General features: G+C 38.3%; 1 protein-coding gene across 16 annotated transcripts in view; it reads right to left on the reverse strand.

Moving 5' to 3' along the window:
* Positions 1-17,830, reverse strand: part of CPLANE1 (ciliogenesis and planar polarity effector complex subunit 1) — a 136,112-nt gene that overhangs the window by 36,479 nt on the left and 81,803 nt on the right. For 11 of the 16 annotated variants that reach the window (XR_007191161.2, XM_026506834.4, XM_026506832.4 and 8 more), the window contains 9 exons: positions 16,972-17,742; positions 15,559-15,725; positions 13,905-14,037; positions 13,002-13,056; positions 8,642-8,746; positions 6,380-6,451; positions 4,681-4,790; positions 4,081-4,276; positions 3,539-3,688 (listed from right to left, as the gene is read on the reverse strand). Coding sequence is in view for 15 of the 16 variants with exons in the window: in XM_026506834.4 (XP_026362619.3) it covers positions 3,539-3,688; positions 4,081-4,276; positions 4,681-4,790; positions 6,380-6,451; positions 8,642-8,746; positions 13,002-13,056; positions 13,905-14,037; positions 15,559-15,725; positions 16,972-17,742 (1,759 nt within the window). In the remaining variant the exon portion in view is untranslated. The remainder of the gene's footprint in view (positions 1-3,538; positions 3,689-4,080; positions 4,277-4,680; positions 4,791-6,379; positions 6,452-8,641; positions 8,747-13,001; positions 13,057-13,904; positions 14,038-15,558; positions 15,726-16,971; positions 17,743-17,830) is intronic. The other 5 variants (XM_048224339.2, XM_026506833.4, XM_057312204.1 and 2 more) reach the window with 3 other exon arrangements.

Genomic DNA, 17,830 nt, shown 5'->3' on the forward strand with positions numbered 1-17,830 from the left:
ATACCTTCATCTTAAAAGTCCAAATACCTCAGTATGAGGACAATGCCATTCAGTGTTTCCTGTCTCCCTCTCCAGCTCATCTCTTACTATGTCTTAAACAAACAAAACCACTCCACTGCCTCCAAGCAAACTTTAATTCTCTCAACCTCTCCAGGCTCCATCAAACCTCCAAGTCACTGTACAATCTAGTCTCTCAGTCCGTGTGCCCTTTCTCTAACTTCTACATCCCTTTAAGATTCCACTGAGGTGGCTCTCCCAAATGTCCCCGTCCTCCTAGAGACAGAGTAGATGCTGTATTTCCCAAGAATCTCATCCATACCACGTTGACAGCACTTCCCATGCTGTATCGTAATCCTCTGCTTCTCTGCCTTCTTTTCCTCCTCGAGGTGAGCGCCCAGGCAGAGAGCCTGGTATTACTCTCTTCTCTAGCCCTGGTACCTGGCCCCTGACTTAGTGTTTATTGACCACAGGGTCAAATGAGGATTATGATGCCTGATCTACCTAACTCACAGAGGTTTTGTGAAGATTGAATTATGCAACTAAATACGCTGAAAATGTGAATCACTAGACAAATTTAAGTAGTGCCTCCTATCTTTCAGCCCCAGTCTAGCGTGAAGCTTCCCATGAGAGGATAACGGCAAATTGCAATGCAGACAATGACAGTTGCATCACTTTCCACTATCTGGTTTGGCCTTATTTTTTTTTTTTTAAGTAATCTCTACACCTAACATTGGGATCAAACTCACGACCCCCAAGATCAAGAGTCACATGCTCTACTGACCCAGCCTGTCAGGCCATCCTAGCCTTACCTTTTTCAGCTTGATTCTCACAGTACTTTACCATCTATCCTTCCTGTTTCTCAACAGCCTGACGTGTCTCCCTTAGTCACTCTCAGGAAAGAATTTTGTATACAAACTTCGAGTAGAAAATAGAGCAAAAGAGCCGGACATGCTCAAAAATCCAGAATGGCCTACATACATAATGAAACTAGCTTCCCTTTCCTTGGGAATCTGCTCCACTCCCACTGAGTAACAGAAAAAATCACTTAGAGGGTTAAATACTGAGCTCCACTGACCCGGAAAAAATTCTCCCTCTGGCCAGCAAAGCTCTGCTTGCTATTAATAGCTGAAAGCATTTCTATTGGAGATAGTTTCTAAAATAGGAAACTACTGTCATTCAAAATGATGAGCAAGTATCACTAAAAGTAGGAATTTATTATTTGTTTTGCTTTTGTTTTAAAAACCTAGGGAGCCTGTCCCTCCTTCTCCCAGCCTTTACCTATAATACAAATCCCACTCCCTAACTCTATTATGTAACTAGATTCTGAATTCTTTAAGGTATATTATGTAAATACCATGATGGAATTTATTTTCAAAATATAAAACATATCCTTTTTAAATTGGCATTTTAAAGTTGTTCTCTTTAATAAGATTAGAAGGGTCCACTGACATATTTTTGTAACCAGTCTGCCCAGAGAAGGATCTTCCAAAAGGCTGAATAAACTTGATCTGACTGATGAAGGAAATTAACCTGTAGCTCATGGTCATTTGAAAAGCTGGCCAAGGATATTCAGGGGTCACAGAGAGATGGGTCTGGCTCCAGTTTAGCAGAATTTCAAAAGTTAACTGGTGTGAAAATAAAGGGAAACTATGTAGCCCACAGGCATTTTTTTTTAAAGATTTATTTATTTATTTTAGAGAGAGGGAGAGAGCGTGGGGGGGCAGGGACAGAGGGAGTGGAAGAGAGAGAGTCTTAAGCAGACTCCGTGCTGAGTGCAGAGCCCCACGCAGTGCTTGACCCCATGACCTTGAGATCACAATCTGAGCCGAAACCAAAGGTCAGATGCTCAACTGACCGCACCACCCAGGAGCCCCAGGTAGCCCATGGGCATTTGGCTAGATGTAACCCACATGACATTCCTATGAGGTTGTGTCCCACAGAGATATAAGTAAGGATCAGATAACGTTAATTTACTTGCAAAAAGTATCCAAACTATGAAGTGACAGAGCTGAGACCAAAAACCAGATCTGTTCTACTTGAATCTGGAAGTCAAGCTCTTTTCATTTCCCCACACCCTTCCCCAGCTTAAAAGATTATTAGTTTCATACATTCTCCCTTCAATACCCATGCACCGAACAGCCCCATGACAGGAGAGAGACGGTGGGCCAAAGCTTCAAAATCTGAAATGCTGGCACTTACTGGTATGCACAGCTGTAACAGAAATGCCCTAACACGGGGCGCCTGGGTGGCGCAGTCGTTAACCGTCTGCCTTTGGCTCAGGGCGTGATCCCGGCGTTCTGGGATCGAGCCCCACATCAGGCTCCTCCACTAGGAGACTGCTTCTTCCTCTCCCACTCCCCCTACTTGTGTTCTCCCTCTCGCTGGCTGTCTCTCTCTGTCAAATAAATAAAATCTTTAAAAAAAAAAAAAAGAAAAGAAATGCCCTAACACATCCTAAGGTGAGGTTTCCCCACCATTCCCTTCCTTACTCCTCACATCTCCTGAGTGCCCACTGTTGATACACAATTAGCAGGCAGGGCTGGACTCTGCCCCCGAAGCGTCTGACAACCACAAGGCTGGGTGCACTCCTCCCAGCAGCTGTGGAACCCAGAAGACAGACTGGCTTTCTGTTGCATAAGATTCATCTAATCAGGGGTGCCTGGGTGGCTCCTCAGATGGTCGGGTGTCTGCCTTCGGCTCAGGTAATGATCTCCAGATCCTGGGATCAAGCCCCGTGTCGGGCTCCCAGCTCAGCAGGGAGTCTGCTTCTCCCTCTCCCTCTGCCTCTCTCCCTGCTCATGCTCTATCTCTCTGTATCAAAAGAATAAATATAAAAGATCAATCATTCATATAATAACTTTAGGTTTTCGAGAAATATCCTTCTAAGTCTTGCAAATATTTTACAATAATTCAACCTGATTTATAACTATAAAACTGAATATTTTACTAATAATATTTCACTTTCGGCTAAATAAATGTGTATTTTCTATATGCTATTCTAGAATCTCCCACCTTTTTAAATATGAGAATTCCTTTTTAACACCAAAGCACTCATGACATCCCATCGGATATTTATTTTTAGCTCCTTAATTAAGAAAAGACATATGTAGGGGCGCCTGGGTGGCACAGCGGTTAAGCGTCTGCCTTCGGCTCAGGGCATGATCCCGGCGTTATGGGATCGAGCCCCACATCAGGCTCTTCCTCTATGAGCCTGCTTCTTCCTCTCCCACTCCCCCTGCTTGTGTTCCCTCTCTTGCTGGCTGTCTCTATCTCTGTCGAATAAATACATAAAATCTTTAAAAAAAAAAAAAAAGAAAGAAAGAAAAGACATATGTACAAAATAGTCTCCTTGAAAAATACCCATGGGCCCAGCTTTGGAACCATGACTCTACCTCATTTACCTATCTGACCCCACTCTCCTTAGCAAGGGAAAAGCCTTTTCCTGTTTCTTTTGCAATTACCAAGTTTTAGAACTTATTTCTACATATAGGTAATTTAGGGAAGGGGGAGAGTCATGTTATACAATTAGGGCATTCACCTTTGTCCTGCTGTATTTCTGATGGTATAGGTGAGGTGATCCCAGGCTCCTTCACCTCTGTACTGCTCGCTCTCCAGCTTCCTCCATCCAGACAGGATGGAGACACTTTTGCAGGTTTAAAAAATAAATCCATAGTGGAATTGGCAGACTCTATCAAGAATATGAAAAGCATACAAAGACTGATTCTCACCTTCTAAACAAGGAGTTAGACGATTAGTAGAACATTTCTAGTTGCGCCTGGGTGGCTCATTCAGTTAAGCATCCAACTCTTGATTTTGGCTCAGGTCATGATCTCAGGGTTTTGAGATCGAGCCCCACATCAGCCTCTGCCCTGGGCATGGAGTCTGCTTGAGATTCTCTCTCCCTCACTTTCTGCCCCTCCCCCCCAAAAAGAACATTTCTAAATTTGAATATAAACATCCAAAAGTATAGTGGGTTTGCAAGAGAAGAGCTAAGAGACTTAAGAAGGGGTAACAACGCTATAATAAAGAATTTTTCAAAATGTTTTTAATCTGCTTAAAAAGTAGGAAAAAAATTATTACCTTCACTCTTAAAACTGTGCAAGGGAACAGCATTCGTAACTGAAGCTGCCATATAATGTAACTCTGCAGAAGACGGGGCCTCCAGATGACCGCCTGGCTGTTTGATAATAGCATCATTTGAAGGATCTTCTTTGACAGGCAATTCCTGTAGATCATCAGCTTTAATGTCAATCACATTTATGTACGTGTGTCCAACCTGAACCAAAACACGTAAAATCAAAGAGGGTTACGTTCTTTTTACTCTGTAGCAGAGCCAGTCTGTACCCTTCGCCCCTATTAAAAAAAAAAGGAAAAAGAAAAAAAAAACTGTGTGTGTATATATGTATATACATATGCACCCTTATTTATTTATTTCTAAAGGTAAGAAGAGCTTAAATGAGTCTAACTTAGGGAAAGCTCCAGGAAGTATGTGTTATGGTCTTAGTTTACAATACGTTGGGGCATAATATTTAAATCTCAATTTTTTGATCTTTCCAACAAAGCTACATAGATCCCATTTTAGCCTCATTTCATCTATACAATTCAATAATGCACATGACCATAATAAATTTTAGCAAATGTATTATTATAACCGCTGAATGGCAATACCAAATTTAGTACCAGATCAGATGGTGAAGGTGACACAGGTTTCTCTGATATTTCAGTGGGAAGTCTGAGATTTAGACATACATCGGGAGCCAACATTTGAGGAACATTCAAAGGTTCATGTTCTGAAAATTAAGAAAAGAAAAATCAGTAATATAAAAAAAAAATCTGTAAATAAGCTCTGAGTCATTAGCATTATAACAAGTTAGCAACAAATAACATACAAATTTTTTTTGTTAAAGATCTAAGTAGGGGGCGCCTAGCTTGCTCAGTCAAGGGAGTGTGTGGCTCTTGATCTCGGGATTCTGAGTTTGGGCCCCACTTTGGGTTAAGAGATTACTTAAAAATAAAATCTTAAAAAAATCTAAGTAGAAGTTTCACAGGTATAAATAAATTCTATTCAATTCTAAAGGCAATTTACTCTAGAGTAACTCATAGTTGAATAGAGACTGATTATTGCTTTTTTCATGTAAAAGATTCACAAGGATAATAAAGTATCTAAGTCGTGTCAAGAAAATGCTGTAATTTCCTGGGTGGCTCAGTTGGTTAAGTGTCGACTCTTGATTTCAGCTCAGGTTTTGGTCTCAGGATTGTGAGCTCAGGCCCCATGTTGAGGAAAGAAAGGAAGGAAAGGAAGGAAAGGAAGGAAAGGAAGGAAAGGAAGGAAAGGAAGGAAGGAAGGAAGGAAGGAAGGAAGGAAGGAAGGAAGAAAGAAAGAAAGAAAGAAAGAAAGAAAGAAAGAAAATGCTGTAACTTCCTATTTCCATTTCAGATATATTAAGTCATGTTAGTTTAGGAAATTAACCTATACTAATTTGATTTTTACTGTCAACCCTTTTTCTTATTATTCATTTGTTTTAACAGCTTTATTGAGATATAATTTACATCCTTTAAAAGGGCACAATTCAGGAGTGCCTCGGTGGCTCAGCTGGTTAAGCATCTCATTTTTGATTTCTGCTCAGGTTATAATCTCAGGGTCATGAGATCAAGCCCTAAATTGGGCTCCACACTGGGCATGGAGCCTGCTTAACATTCTCTCTCTCCCCTTCCATTTGCCCCTCCCTATCCCCTGTTTGGGCGTGTACTCTCTCTCTAAAATAGAATAGAATAGAATAGAATAGAATAGAATAGAATAGAATAGAATAGAATAGAATCAATAGAATAGAATCAATAGAATAGAATAGAATAGAATAATGAAATGAAATAAAACAAAATAAAAATGGCACAACTCAGTATTCAGTAGTTTCCAGTACATTCACAGAGCCCATAGCTAAATTTTACCATTTAAAAAATGTTAAACATCTAAATTTTACAAAAGTCATTAACTTCTTATTCAAAAGTACAATAAAGAAGCCTGTCACAATAGGTCAGCAAATGGTCTAACTCTGTGCCTTTTGTCCTAGGACTTTAGTTTTACTTCCTAGCATCTTATTTTTAATAGAATATTACTTTCAAAGTTCATATGCAAAATATAACTTCTTGTTATATTGAATGCTGGAAACTTGGTACCAAGGCCTGAATTTAAACCATATGACAACCCAAAAACTAGGAAAAAGGAAAGTGAAAATACTTAAATTATCATTCTATCTCTATTGAATCAATTGATGGATTTTATTGCTTTTTTAGGGATGGTGGTAACTCTTGTTTTGGCATCACAAAAACATAATCTTTAACTAGTAATGCTATTCTGGGAAAAAAAGAAAAAAAAGCACACCTGATACAGAAGAAATGATTTGTTGATTTTTACAACATTCAGAAACAACTTCTTGAGAAGTATCTTTTTTATCTTGTAGTCAGTTCGAAGATTTGAGGCAAAAAAAGAAAACAGAAAAAGAATTTCACAAACAGAAAAAAATAAATATATGAATGCAGATTTTTAGATATTGTGTATTAAAGGTAGTAGATTGACACCTTAAGAATTTAATTTTTAAAAATTAATGATAATTTCTGATTTTATTATTATTCATATTTACTACTATTCATTTATCACTATTCATTTTATTATTATTTAGCCTGACTACCTGGATAATAACAGACTTCTAGCAAACAGGCTGCCAATTCTAGAAGACCATCTAGCAGTAAAGTACCTCCAAGGCTTTCTCAAATGGATATGCACCATTTACATCAAAAAACATCTTCCACAGGCTTAACCTCATTCAGATAGAAACAAAAACTAAAAAGTGAGATGCCTTTTTATGACCTATTAGATGGGTAAAGATAAAAGAATTACCTAAATCACAGTGATGACCAAAACAAAGGCTCATATGTGAGAAGATACTCATTGAAACTTTACTTATATGAGAAAAATACTGGAAACCACCTAATGCATTCAACAATAAAAGAATTAGGTAAATATTTTATGACACAGCTGGAAGAAGGAATATGCTTACAAAGTACTTTTTGATGACACGGGGAAACGTATGGCATAAGCAAAAATCAAAGTGAAAAGCAAAGGATATAAAATACAGGTAAATTCTGTTATCCAAATCCAATCTATTCTTAATAAACGTGCTGCACAGATACCAAGAGATTTTTTAAATGGGGGAGAAAAGGTGCCGCAGCCCAGCCCATCTAATACCCCCAAACATTAAACAATTCTTAAACATCTAAATAGCTGTGCATCAAGGATTATTAAATATAAAGCATTTTAAACATCACTTCTTAATTAACATTCATTTAACCCATTAGTTTATGTGCATATGCAATAATACTGACCATAGCAGATAGAATACTGATACTCTACTGCAAACATATACTATAATGTAAGTAAACATATAGTATAATATAAATAAATACTATACTATCATGTAAGTATATACTATGATGTATATGTTATATACATATATACACAATATATATGTATAAACTATACTATGTAAATAAATAACGAAATAATATGTTAAAGAGACAGTCTAACTGGAGAATGTCCAAAGGTAGCTAAGCAAAAAACAAACACTTGGACCCATGAAGGGTTAAATTCTCAGGGAAGACAGCAGTAATATTTGGAAGATTAAAGTTCAGATAATGAGGGAAGACACTTGTACTATATACTGTATCAGACTATGTAAAACGTGCAAAGGAAGATTGAAAGAAAAATCATCAAATGTTACTTCTAGGGGCACCTGGGTGGTGCTGCTGGTTAAGTGTCCAACTCTTGGTTTTGGCTTGGGTTGTGATCTTGGGGTCGTGGGATCAAGCCCCACATTGCGCTCCGCACTCAGCACAGGGTCTGCTTGAGTTCCTCTCCCTCTGCCCCCCCTCTAAAATCTTTTTTAAAAATATTACTTCTAAGTGGTATGATAATTTCATCTTCTTCATAGCTTTGCTACATTACCCAAATATTCTATAATGATCATATAGTATTTTGAAACCATATCAATAAATACTATTTTAAAATAATACAAAATCAGAGGTTTAAAAAAGCACTTGAAGGTTCTGAACACAGTTAAAAGCAACTGTTTCCTAAGATCATAGAAAAGAATTTCTATAACACAAAGGTCAGAGCACTTACATGAATGAGGAAGTTTGTCAGGCAAAATTCCAAACAGTTCCTTCAACTTTCTGGACACAGTTACATACGCCCTTCCCACACCAACCCAATCTAGCCCTCTTCCTAACTCCACTTCACCAGCCATAGCTCCAGGCTTCTCCATCTTAGGCATGAAATCCAGTGAAGGCAATTAATGGCATAGAGAACCCAAATTCAAAACATTATTTCTACTGATTTAGGATGTAGTCTATGGTATTTTGAACAAAAATTTCTATTATGTTTTAATTAAGTTATCATAAATTCAATTTAAAATTTAAAGTTTAAAATTTGTAAAGTACATACTAGGGTCGAGGATAAGAACCTGGGATGAGTAACTACTATCACTTAAAATTCACGCTAAATCACTGTTGTGAAGAAAAAGCCCAGATATATTAAATGTTGCAAAAAAATATGAATTTTAAAAATTAAAATAAAATAGCATTTTACCTGGGTCTGTATTTGTACTTGCATCCTGACACTCTACAGCTTTCTTTCTCACAGAGGCCATGAAGTGCAATCCAGCTGAAGTATTAATATCCTCTTGTAGCATTTCTTAAATATAACAACAAAACATTGAAAGCAATCACTGAGAAGCCAACATTTTACCTGGAGTCCAAAAGCAGAGTACCTAACTCAAGGGAGGTGAGGTATGCGGTGCCAAGATGTTATCAAAATTGACTTTCTGAATGAGGTGCTGCCTACGTTAACTCTCAAAGGCAGCTCAGTGAAATCAAAACTGAAATTGTGGAGGATCCTGTATGTCCAGCCCTGAAACCTAGATGTTCTTCTGGCTGATGAAGATCCAGTAGAAAATGTTAAACAAGAAAATGATATGGTCAGACTGATGTTCTAGAAAAACCACCCCAGCCAGTGTAGGGAAAGCAGGTTCGAGTGGCTTCAGACAGATAAGGCTGTTACAACAGTTCAGATCCGTACTCCAGTAATGGTGGAAAATGGAGGAGAGATGATAAATTTACAAATTACAAAGGCTGTAAAAGAGACAAGACCTGGTTACTGACTAGATGAGAAGGTGGGGGAAGGCAGAATTCAGATACCCTATGTTTTGGGGTTGAGTTGGCGGTGACACTAATGGGGATGGAGAATGAGGAGAAAAAAACAGCTGCTGGGGGAGAGACAACAAATTCGGACTGCACATGCTGCACTTGAGGTAATTTCCACCTACGTGGAAAAGTTCAGCAGCAAGTAGAATCCAAGTCCAAAGTCTATTATGGGAGTTTAGGTTTAGATGTGGATTTTCCAGGGCGCCTGGGTGGCACAGCGGTTAAGCATCTGCCTTCGGCTCAGGGCGTGATCCCGGCGTTATGGGATCGAGCCCCACCTCAGGCTCCTCCGCTATGAGCCTGCTTCTTCCTCTCCCACTCCCCCTGCTTGTGTTCCCTCTCTCGCTGGCTGTCTCTATCTCTGTCAAATAAGTAAATAAAATCTTTAAAAAAAAAAAAAAAAAAGATGTGGATTTTCCTGGGAGATCATCCAGGACAACTAAGTAGCATAAGAGATTTTCAATTATGACACATTATAGTATAATAAAATATACATATATTTGGTCTTCATCTTTGGTTCTAAACACAGAGTTCCTTAAATCTTTGGAATTTCCTCAGTAATTTCCGTTGTTATTCATAATGTGCCCCTTTTGATCATATCTGAGTTTATGCTAATGAGGTGACTCTTGACAGGCCCCCTAGATAGCTTCAGGATAGGTGCTGGTCACCAGAGGAACAAACCACATGATCAGAGGGTTAGAACTATCATCAGCCTCACCCCACCCCCACCTCTGGGGAACGGAGAGCAGCTGGAGATGTAGTTCAATCATCAATGGCTAAAGATGTAAACAATCACGCCTATATAATGAAATGTCAATAAAAATCCTGAAACAGTGAGGCGAACGGGGTTTCTGGGTTGATGAGCAAGGGGATGTGCTGGGCATGTGGCATACCCAGAGAGGGTGTGGAAATTCTGTGCCCTCAACCCCCATACCTTCCTTTATGCATCTCTTCCATTTGGCTATTCCTGAATTGTATCCTTTATAATACAACTGTAATCATAAGTAAAGCACTTCTCTGAGTTCTAAAATCACCGTAGCAAATTAGTAAACCTGGACGGTGAGTCATGGGAATCCCTGAATGTGTAGTTGACTGGGCAAAAGTGCAGGTTTATGGGGACTCCATTTGTAGCTGATATCTGAAGTGGTCTTTTGGGCCTAAGCCATTAATCTGTGGTATCTGTGCTAACTCCAGATTACTGTCAGAATTGAATTGAATTATAGGACATCAGTTGGTGTCAGAGAATTGGAGAATTACTGTTGCTTGAAATGACACAACCCACATCCACTGAAATACTATGCAGTCATTAAAAATGACATTGTACAAGAATATCTAGTGATACGGGAAGATATTTACCTTAACACTAGTATGTAAAAACAAGCAAGGTATAAACAAGTAGAAGAGATACTCTTTATATATATATGAAATAAATAATAAATAATAAAAATACAAATTTATATCAAGCATTTCTTAACATGATTATTAAAATATAATCATTAATAAAATATAAATTTATACAAATGTATATAAATACATATATATCTGTAAATACAGATATATATATATGACTGTAAATACAGATACATATTTGTATTTACAGATATATATGAGTGGAGATATTTAAAAAATAAACCTTGGAAGAATATTAACACTGGCTATCTCTAGACAGAAAAATTATGGGAGACTTTCATTTTTGGGGGGGAGAAGAGTTTAATATTCTTCCTATTCCTTATTTGTATTATCTAAATTTTCTCCAGTGAACATGTATTACCTTCACAAAGCAAAAAAACAAAACAAAACACTGTTAAGAATGTTTTAAGATAAGTAAGTGGGAAAGAATACCAGATGGGTTAGGAAGCTGAGAGACAAAAGCTAAGCAGGTCAGCTAGGGAAAAAACTGCTTGGTTTAGGCATACAGAGGTTTGATGCAGGGCAGTGGCACCCAGAAAGGGAGGGAGGGGGGCACCTGGGTGGCTCAGTAGGTTAAGTGTCTGCCTTCAACTCAGGTCATGATCCCAGGGTCCTGGGATCGAGCCCCACATTGGGCTCCCTGCTCAGTGGGGAGTCTGCTTCTCCCTCTGCCTCTCCACCCCCCACCCCTGCTTATGCTCTCTCTCATTCACTCTCTCTCAAATAAATAAATAAATAAAATTTTGAAAGAAAGAAAGAGAGAGAGAAGGGAGGGAGGGAGGACCAGATCAAGGAATAAGTGAAGGAAGGGTGTAACAAAGGTAAGGGATAAAGCACGGGTAACTTTCAAGGTAAAAATCTTGACCAGTCAAGAGAATGGTGATATCACTAATAGCAAGATGTCAGTTTAAAATTTGGACATGTTGGGGCACCTGGGTGGCTCAGTCAGTTAAGTGGCTGCCTTTGGCTCAGGTCATGATCCCAGGGTCCTGGGAACCAGCCCTTCGAGGGTTCCCTGCTCAGTGGGGAGTCTGCTTCTCCCTCTGCCCCTCTGACGCCCCACCCCTGCCACTCATGCTCGCTCTCTCTCTCCCTCAAATAAATAAAATCTTCAAAAAAATAAAATAAAATAAAATTTGGACATCTTAAATCTAAGATGAAAGCAGAAAAGAAAGACGAGGGGCGCCTGGGTAGCACAGCGGTTAAGCATCTGCCTTCGGCTCAGGGCGTGATCCCGGTGTTCTGGGATCGAGCCCCACATCAGGCTCCTCTGCTATGAGCCTGCTTCTTCCTCTCCCACTCCCCCTCCTTGTGTTCCCTCTCTTGCTGGCTGTCTCTGTCTCTGTCAAATAAATAAATAAAATCTTTGAAAAAAAAAAAAAGAAAAGAAAGACGAGAGAGGGTAGATGTGTATTTGAGTGTCATCAAAAAAATTTAAGAGCTGAAGTCATGAGAGTATTTGTGTACATGTGTATGAAAATTACTGAAGAGAAAGTCTTGGGGAACACATGCATTCGGCGGCAAGAAATCAACTGACCAACTAGAGAAAGAAAAGAATTCCCCATCTTATAAACAAGCACTCTTTTTTCTGAATTGATTCCTTACTTTAATGTGCATGTATTTTGTATGATGAATTCAACAGGCATGTTCTTCCATAATTTCCATTCAGGCCTTATATATCAGTACCTTAACTGAGATTCTAATTAATTGTGCTGTTCTACTATAGGGATCAGCAATTTTTTTCTGTAAAGGGCCAGGCAATAAAGATTTTAGGCTTTGCAGACTATGGTTCCTCTTGCAACAAGTGAACCCTGCTGCAGTGCAAAATCTGTCAGAAACAATGTGTAAATAAATGGGCATAACTCTGTCTCGATAAAACTTGATTTACAAAGGGGCGCCTGGGTGGCACAGTCACTGAGCCTCTGACTCTTGGTTTCGGCTCGGGTCATGAGATCAAGCACCATCTCAGGCTCCACGCTCAGAGGGCAGTTAACTTGAGATTCTCCCTCCTTCTCCCCCTGCCTCTGCCCCTCCCCCTACTCATGCGCGCACACGCTCGCTCTCTCTCTCTCTGTAAAATAAATAAATAAATCCTTAAAAATTTTTTGATTTACAAAAACAGGCATGGTCTGGATCTGGCCTGTGGGCCACAGTTTGTCAAACACTGCTCTACCAGATAACACATCAAAACACACACACACACACACACACACACACACACTCCATTTTGTCAAAGATAAAATGAAAATAATTTAGTCTCATTTTTACATACATAATTCTAGAAAACTGATCTTAATTTTGAACTGAGACACTACATTAACCATGCTTATACATACCAAAAGGAATACTGAAGTCATCCAAAGGCTGGGAAGCAGGATGTTCTTGTTGCTCCTAAACGAATCCCCAAATGATCAATCTCTGATTGCAACTCAAAGACATTCATTATTTTGAAAAAAAAAAAAAAAAAAATTCAATACCTAAGAGGATTCTTGAACGTTTATGTATAGGCTTGAATCCATTCAAGAAATACTTATTTACTCTATCAAAGTAACTCCACAAAGAAATTCACAAAACTCACAAACCAAGCACTAAAAAGGAACATTACTAACTTACTGCAGTTACTAAGTTACAGTGTGCACTTCTCCCTGCAGAGTAGCTTTAACACCCGAATAGTCCCCCCACCCTAGCAGAACTGCTCATGGACTCAACAATGGGACTAAGTGCCTCCAGACAAGCTCTTGAGGCTTACTGAAGTGTGCTTTTAAAAAATCCTTGAAAACAAAACTGTTTGTGTTGATTTTATTTGTTGCAAAAATAGGTAAATAGTCACCAAACTTAGAAGGAATGTTTGAAAAGATCTGATTTCAATATAGAGGTTACTTAACAAACCCGTGTGTGGGAAATGCTGGAGGCATCTAAAAAGAGGTCAAACTATAAAAGGAGTAACCCAAAGAACATATATGACATGCATTAAGATGTCACAGAAAAAAGCAAGGAGTGATTTCAAATATAAAAAAGTCACACAGGCAGGTAAATAAAAAACTTGCTCTTCACATTTGCAACTATATGTCCACTACTCCATGGAGGAATGCAGTAGGGGTTATGTACTTAATGATGTAAAGATTCTCCTGCTCAGAATCAGAAGCTTCCAGCAATCAGAAAACTAGATAAACCACAAAGACATCCCCAACTTTTTGTACATGCAGACCAGGGAGGTATGTATACTACTGTTTCTGTACCTTGGGTTTCATGACTATTTCTGAATCATTATCATTCACAAGGGAACCCCCTGGGTGGAAAGCCACACTTGGTTTTCTCTTTAATTTCTCTGATCTTTTTTCTTGCAGCTCTTTCTCAGCTCGTCGTCTTTGTCTGTTAAAAACAAGAGAATAAAACATGTTACTATTTTAGTAACATCAGTTTTTCACTTATATCATGCAATATAGGGAGACAGTTATCAAAATTATGCCAATAAATTATTTTCAACAGCATATAATTAAATTAGCAAGATACTTTGATAGAAAGAATTCAAGCAAATAGAAGCAAATGTCAGGGACACATGAAAGTTATTTTAGTTCCTCTACTATTGAATTGACTTGTCTGTGTTAGTCACTGGACTCTCAGGTCAGAGTCACACGTTTTAGGTAATTTTCAAACTCTCTTTTCTGCAGACTCTGAACTGACCCCAGAAGGCCTATGGGATCCCTCCAGTCACCCTTTTGAAGAAGTTAAGGACACTTAAGTCACCTCAGTGGAATCCCAGCAAGGAGGAAAGAGGGACCAAAAAGTTAAGGAGAAGACTTACTTTGACAAGGGAATACCTGAAAAAGATAGAAGGAAGGAACCATTTCTGGAAAGAGCACCAGTAGGAGATTTTAGGGTCTGATAAATGTGAAATTCTTTCTTTTTTTTTTTTTTTAATTTTATTTATTTATTTGAGAGAGAGAGAGAGATAACATGAGCAGGGGGAGGGGCAGAGGCAGAGGGAGAAGCAGACCCCCTGCTGAGCAGGAAGCCTGACACGTGGGGCTCAATCTCAGGATCCTGAGATCATGACCTGAACTGAAGGCAGACGCCCAACTGACTGAGCCACCCAGGTGACCCTAAATGTGTAACTCTGATAGTATTTTCTAGACTCAGTAGTAAGCTACCAGTCAATACATTTTTGAATACCCATTATGAGTAAAACACTATGAATGCTCTTCATCAGAAGTCACAACCTTGCTTTTTACATGCATGTTTCTTAGTGTCCTGAAACAATTCACATCACTTATCCTCCTGCTTCTTATGTGAGAATCTGGAGGATAGGGTAAGATGAATAACAATATTACTTCAGTGCATTAGATAGTACACGGTATATTGTATGAGATACCAAATATTTGTCCTACAAAAGAAAACTGCTCATAATGTAACAGAAAAATATAAAAGAATCTTCCAGCCTATGAATTCCAGTAAAGAATTCCTTAATAAAATGGAAAAAAATATTTCTCTCTCACAACAGAATTTTCCTCATCACAAGATGTGTTCAAATGCATGACACTTGATTAGAAAACCGAATATGCAATTGTGTATAGGCTGGGAGGCTGAACCAGTAACTTTCACCTTTATAACTATGATTTTTTTTTTTTAAGATTTTATTTACTTATTTGACAGAGAGAGAGACAGCCAGCGAGAGAGGGAACACAAGCAGGGGGAATGGGAGAGGAAGAAGCAGGCTCCCAGTGGAGGAGCCTGATGTGGGGCTCGATCCCAGAACACTAGGATCACGCCCTGAGCCGAAGGCAGATGCTTAACGACTGCGCCACCCAGGCGCCCCATAACTATGATATTTAAACTAATAATACATTTGCAGGTAACTGATATTCTCAATATAAAATTTCACTTAATACTTGCCTTTTTTTACTGTCCTTTTCTTGTCTCACTTCAGATGGTTCTATTTTGACATTTAGAAGCCGAAGGTGTCCAGAATCGCCTTGTTCAAATAAATTATGTGTTAGTTTCTCTTGGCTTTGTTTGAATGCAATGAGGTTTTCAATTGGAATAAGTTGTGGGTTTTTGTACTAAAAGAAATAAAGCATAATAATTAAAAATTACAAACCTCGATTATGTAACATGTTAATAAAAATTGAGAAAAGCGTTTGTTTAAATTAAATAAAAATGTGCAAGAGATAAAACATGTCAAGTTAACAAACTGAGTTGGCCTGATAAGATGAGAATCCAGACTTAAAGAATAAATGATTTTAGAGGCCTAGAAATTCCAACTGAGTCATCTTATTTCAGAAACTAAACTAGAAGTCCTAATCTTAATTTCTTTTCTATATTAAAAATCTTCCTTATAATTATAAATAAAATACATAATGTCTAACATTTGACTTAAAATTCTTTCAAACAGGGAGGATACAGAGAAGTAGAGATTATGCATGGCACAGATTAGCAGTATGTTGATAAATACTGACATCAGGTGATGTAACTTCACTATACCGTTCTAATAAGAACATCTCTTTAAAATCCCTCTCAAAATGTCTACTTTTCCATACCTTTAATCCTTTCTTTTCTGTTCATAATATGTTCAGAATAAAAGAAGGCATAAGTACTTCCTCTAGAGAATGATCATTTCTTTTCCCAATTCTATTTTAAAATCTTAAAATTAAAAGTGCACCAGAGCATGAATTATTCAATTACCTTCCTAAGATGGTACTACTGACTTACAAAACTAGAGCCTCAACAATTTAGATTTCATAAATCAAAGTTTACAACTTTAAAGAGGATTCTGTGGGTTTATAAAGATTCAACCTTTTTAAGTACTTTAAAAATACACCATTTTTTAAATATATAGACCAACTATTTATAGACCTGGGTCTATTTAACAATTTTACACTATAACGGATTTGAAGGCAATCACGGCACAATTACTAAGAACATTAAATAATGCATGTGTACACACACACATGCCCTCCCTTTCTCTCAACACACACACACACACACACACACACACACACACACACACACCCTGACCCACATGAACAAGAATACTGGTCATTTTACTTAGAAGAAATAGCTATGAAAAAGTCTCATGAATTCTAGTATTGGTGTACAAGACAGACCTAAAAAGTTTTAAAATACCTAATTACCATTTTAAACAGGAATTTTATATCTTATTTCCAATAACAGAAGCATTATTTTTATTTATTTTTAATTTTTTTAGAAGCATTAATTTTTAAAAAGAAATGCGTAAGAGCTTTTATGTGTAGTATTTATGGTATGAAAAATGCAGGACTGCTTTTGCATCACTGCAAAAATCATTACCGTATTTTCTGGGAATAGGCATGAATGAAGTAATGACAGTCTCGGGTATTTTCTTTCTTCTGCTACAGTTCTGGCAGGTACTGAGGGAATTGCTACTGATGCTCTTGAGGCAGAGGAAAATACATAAGGAGGTTTAAGTTGCAGGTGCAATAATGGAAGTCCGAAGGAATTCTGAGGAGATATCTCAAGGGGCCCTGGCTTAACATCAAGTAGTTTTCCTGGTTTTCTAAATACTGAAGAGTCCTGTTGAGGTGTCAAGTTTTCTTGACCAACATACTGATCCAAGTTCACATGCTTAGGGATTTCTGTAATTACAGTTTCTGCCCATTTCTTCTGCTCAACTGCTTTTTTTATGGCTTCCGTATTATAGTGGCTCAAATTCAAATGGGACACTGAAGTAGTGTGCATTGTTCTCTGTGGCGAAGGAGGCTGGAAGGAATCAGAAAATCCCCAAGCCTCTCTTGGCTGTGGCAGGAGCCTGAAGGGAACTTGTGGAACATTTCCTGTATGGAAGGAAAAGGACTTAAATTCGTGCTTAGGCTGAAACTGAAGCAAAGGAAAACCATCACCAAGTCTGAAAGTTTTTGCAGCTGGGATAAGTCTAGGTGTCTTTGGAATGGCAGCAGATGGAGACAAAAGGTGGAGGGGAGTATTTCCAGCAGGAGCCGGAGACAGTGCAGTGGTTGGTAAGCTTTGAGATGCTGGAGTTAATCCTGTATTGGGAGGCATACCTTGTAACTGACATACAGGAATACTCCCATGTGGTACATTCTGGAAGAGAAAAAAAAAGCTATTACGTAAGTTTAGACATGATGTTCAATGTTTTGGAGGGGGTGGAATGTAGTAACTGCCAAAAAGT

Source organism: Ursus arctos, unplaced genomic scaffold (assembly GCF_023065955.2).
Source record: "Ursus arctos isolate Adak ecotype North America unplaced genomic scaffold, UrsArc2.0 scaffold_15, whole genome shotgun sequence".
Lineage (NCBI taxonomy): Eukaryota > Metazoa > Chordata > Mammalia > Carnivora > Ursidae > Ursus > Ursus arctos.